This window comes from Drosophila biarmipes, chromosome 3R, assembly GCF_025231255.1.
Source record: "Drosophila biarmipes strain raj3 chromosome 3R, RU_DBia_V1.1, whole genome shotgun sequence".
Classification (NCBI taxonomy): Eukaryota; Metazoa; Arthropoda; class Insecta; order Diptera; family Drosophilidae; genus Drosophila; species Drosophila biarmipes.
In genome coordinates, this window is record NC_066616.1 from 3,034,782 (window position 1) to 3,038,872 (window position 4,091).

Consider the following 4,091-nt stretch of genomic DNA (forward strand, 5'->3'; position numbering starts at 1 on the left):
TGTTGTTTTACTTCTGCTCAGTTATGAATTGAAATTGGGTAGAATTGGCCCAAATGACTTGTGCATTCGAACCCTTTGATGGCATCGGCAAACAGGAGTGGAAGATTTGCCTTTGGTTTTGTCGGCATGACAGGCGATTTGCCAAATTGTCTGGCTAGCGGGAAGTGACAGTGTCTCGAAGTCATTAATAAATAAGCAAAATGGTTTCTGCCCAGTTGGCCCAGGAAGTTCAACAGAGATCAATAACTGGCCCTGAGGCTGTCTGTTGGGTGAGCATGGTCTTATTCGCCCGTGGTAAGTCCAGCTAGAGCTACTGCGATAGCAAATTAAGAACAGGGGTTAACTATTTTGATGTTTTTGTATTTCTTGGTGTAAACATAATTCATATAATGCAACTCTCAATGTATAACTACGTTCGTATAATATCAAGGTAAAAATCGTACGCTTATGAGTAACCGCGCTCGTCCTACAAGCTGCTTGAAATCAGCTTAGTTCTAGTAGGACTCTGTGCAAGCGGGTACAAAGCGAAAATCTCTTAAATCTCTTAGTCGCTTAGCATATGAGAAAGGATCACTTAAGGAGGTATTTACACATGTGCGGGTTTCCGTGCGCCCATACTGGTCACGTAGCTGGAAGTGTAAATATGCGTTAAAAAATAAATATCTCTATATTTGCATATATCGTCGGGTCTCGGAGATAGCTAGCGTTGATTGGGTTTGGTTAGCGCGCCATGTTGCGCCAGGTACGGCTGAGGTAGTTCTGTCCAATCTCGGCCATGCAGTGCTGGCCGGCATTGAGTTTCGTGGGATTCGGTTGAGCTCGCTTAGAGCGTGCAAGCGCTTCACAGATCGCAGAAAGGGCGGTGCGGCGAGGGGCCGGGACTTCCCCATCAGTAGCCATATAGGTAGGGATACATGGGCACGAAGATGGCCTGGCCCAGCTGGCGCTCCTGCGGCATGTGCGTCTTCATGTGCTTCTTCAGGTGGTCGCGGCGTCCGAACTTCTTCCCGCAGACACTGCAGGGATACGGTCGCAGTCCCGTGTGGATTCGCTTGTGGCGCGTGAGCTCCTCGTTGCGCGTGAAGGTCTTGCCGCAGGTGTCCACGTCACACTTAAAGGGGCGTTCGCCTGCAAGGGTGGAGTCGTTAGTGCGAATGCCAGGGGGATCTCATTCAGTCGACTTACCGGTGTGGATGCGGATGTGGCCCTTAAGCTGGCCGTTGTTTGAGAAGGCCACGTCGCAGTGGGGGCACTTGAACTTCTTCGGTCGCTGCTTGCGGGCGTTGAGGGCCTTCAGCTGCGCGTCCTCGGCCATGACGCGGGCGTACTCCTGCTCCATGAGGCCCATCGTGAAGGGATCCATGCCAAAGCCGGAGGTTGCGGAGGGTGCAGTGGCTGCGGCGGCTGCTGCAGCCGCAGCGGCGGCATAGTAAAGGTCGCTGGCGGCCGGGAGGAACGGAGCGTGCTGCTGCGGCGGAGCTGAGGACCCGGAGCTGGCGGAGGGCAAGTCCGAGGGTGACGGGTAAGGGTGGGGGAAGACCGGGTGCGGAGCGGCGTCCAGGAGCGGGGTGGAGGTGCGGGTGTAGCTGCTGTGGTTCAGGCCGTCCTCGTAGCTGGACTTGCTGCTGTTGCTGCTGCTCGAGGAGGACGACGCTGACGAGAGGTCCCGGTGGCAGTCGTGGCTGAAACTGGTGCTCGCCAGCTCCGTCTTGATGGTGATGGCCTCCGGCTCCTGCTTCACCATCCTGGGCGCCGAGGCGGCTGCCTGGCGCTGCGTGTCCCAGGGCCGGAACAAGCGGGAGTAGGTTTGCGGGGGGTGCAGATTTATCTTCGACATTTCGCTGTCTTCGTTGTTTCGCCGCAAGGACTAAGAGGGCTATCGCGACACCGGAGCACTCGTTTGGAACACTTGCGAATCGGCTGCAGCAGGGATGCTTTCGGATGGGCGAACTGTGTGCGCTGCGAGATCTCGACTCGAACTGAGCTCTCCTGCCCCGAAGCCCCTTAATTTAAGCCAGGACTCTGCCTACCTACGCTACCTACACACTCGCACTCGCTCGTCCTGCGCTCACGCACACGCACACGCAGGCCGCTCCATTCATCGAATTGCTGTCTGTCTGAAGACGTGCGAGCGAGAGCGGTGCTCCGGGGTGGGTTTCTGTTTCTGTTCCCGTTTCTGTTTCGGTGTGGCTACGCCTGCACAACAATGGCGGCCCGCTCACGCACACACTCGCGGCGGAAGTACATAAGGGCCCGGCGAGTGCGTGTAGTCCTGCGTGGCTTTCCTGCCGGGGAATCGAACACTCCGCTCGAGTGGCGGGCAGCTTGCCTAACTTGCGCCTTCTGCACACGAACCACCACTTGTGCGTACATAGGCACTGTGTTTGTTGGGCCCGGGCGTTCCCTGCGGCTGAGATGCGGGCCCAGCTTTAAGTAAAACATTCACGATTATGAATTTAACGCTTACCCACTGACAAACCCCCAGCGCCTCCCGGGTGGTTGGCTGAGGGCTTGGATCTCGCCTTCTTTCCCATTCCTATTCCCATTCCCACTCACATCCCAACCCCGTCCGGTTCCGTCGTCCTGCCCTCTGACCAGATACAGATACTCCGCCGAAAGTGTAACTCAGTTATCTGCGGTTTGGTTATCCTGGGCTCGCTCTGGCGGCAATTTATTATTGAATTAAGTGCTTTCGAGGGTGGGTTTGGGTTTGGATGTCCTGAATATGCAAAGTGTGGGCCAGGGGCCGGGCAGCATTCGCAGCGATTTCGGGCGGGCCCGACACTCAGGGCTGGCGATAAAGGTTTGAGCGTGTAACTAAGATGGTACAGTTGGCCTTAGCTTTATCTCTGGGGACGCTTGGGAAAAACTTTATTTCCTCCAGTGGGCGTTCGCCCCAACGCGATGTGGGATGCAGATTAGGGAAAAGAGATACAATACGCAGTGGACAATAAAGGGATATAAATGTGAGGCGACATGTTTAGTGCTTAAATTCAGTATACATTCTTCTGTTTACTGTGACTAGGTATCATTTTAAAGTGTAAAGTGTATTTAACTTGAGCAGTTTGTTGATCAACCCAGGTGCACCACATCGCTAACATGACCGCTTTCCCTTTCGGGGGTTAAAACAAAAGTGGGTCGACACTTTGAATGTCTCAAATTTACTTTTAGTGTAACTAACAAGCGCGAAAAATGTTAAAAGTTTCGGTTTATAGCAGATTTGTTGTCGCCTTGATGGTCGCTAAACACCATGGAGACTCCCAAAAACGTATCCAAAAATCGTTCTTGAAATATTAGTAAATAATATACCTCTATATACATGTACCGCCCAGCACTTAGCTGGTAAAAGTATGGCCTAGTAGCAAACTGTTTCTTTTAACCAAAGCGTTTTAAACTCTCCGTGAGTTAGCTGCTGCCTCCAGGAGAAGCTTTGGCCAGTCCTAACGCCCTAAGCCCTCTGTGCTGTCATTTGAAACAAAGGGAAATCATTTGGATTAGGTCCACCTTCATTGTTCTGGCAATGCTAATGAATGCAACGGCTGGCTGGGTTGCGGGTGTTAGGTATGAGGGACTCGAAGAATGCATAACCTGCCAGAAAGGCAGGCCGCGAGGAACATTTCATTCACCACTCTTCTCAGTTTAAGGGATTCATTCATAAACTGGGATTGCCGTGAGTAGTGCCTGCGATCTGGGTGTAGTAGGAACGGATCAACGGGACAGGTAGGCAGTTGGCTGAGTTGGATTGAGGGGTGGTGAGGTTATAAAAATCCACGCGCTTATTTGCGTAGGCTGGGGCTTGGGCTTGCAGCCGCCTGGGGATTTCCGAGCAGATTCTTTAAGTAATGAGCGCCGGTATTTCCGCGCAATCGTCTGACAGCTCGGCTGGTCGTAAACTGCAACCTACCTAGAACAATGAGGCACTCATAAAGCGTAAGAAAGGAAGTTATAAAACAATTAGATACCGAACCGCTTTGCCAGCGAACGTGGTTTCATTCATTGAATGCCTGGAGTGGCTAGCTGCATCGCCTGAGCCTGGCCGTTGCTCATTAGAGTACGAATGAGATAAGCACAGACCGGTACACCATATTATG

The 4,091-nt window shown here is 52.7% G+C and overlaps 1 protein-coding gene across 1 annotated transcript; it reads right to left on the reverse strand.

Annotated features, from left to right (window-relative positions):
• Positions 1–339: 339 nt before the first annotated feature.
• LOC108024932 (Krueppel-like factor 16) lies at positions 340–1,955 on the reverse strand. The gene is made up of 2 exons (XM_017095130.2): positions 1,186–1,955; positions 340–1,128 (listed from the first exon to the last, which is right to left on the reverse strand). Exons 1-2 carry the CDS (start codon positions 1,835–1,837, stop codon positions 890–892), a joined length of 891 nt encoding a protein of 296 aa, XP_016950619.1. The 5' UTR covers positions 1,838–1,955; the 3' UTR covers positions 340–889.
• Positions 1,956–4,091: the final 2,136 nt, after the last annotated feature.

Coding starts and splice junctions, on each gene's coding strand:
- LOC108024932 (XM_017095130.2), bottom strand. CDS start 1,837: ATGTCGAAGATAAATCTGCACCCCCCGCAAACCTACTCCCGCTTGTTC. Junction 1,129..1,185: donor CCACATCCGCATCCACACCG/GTAAGTCGACTG, acceptor CCACCCTTGCAG/GCGAACGCCCCTTTAAGTGT.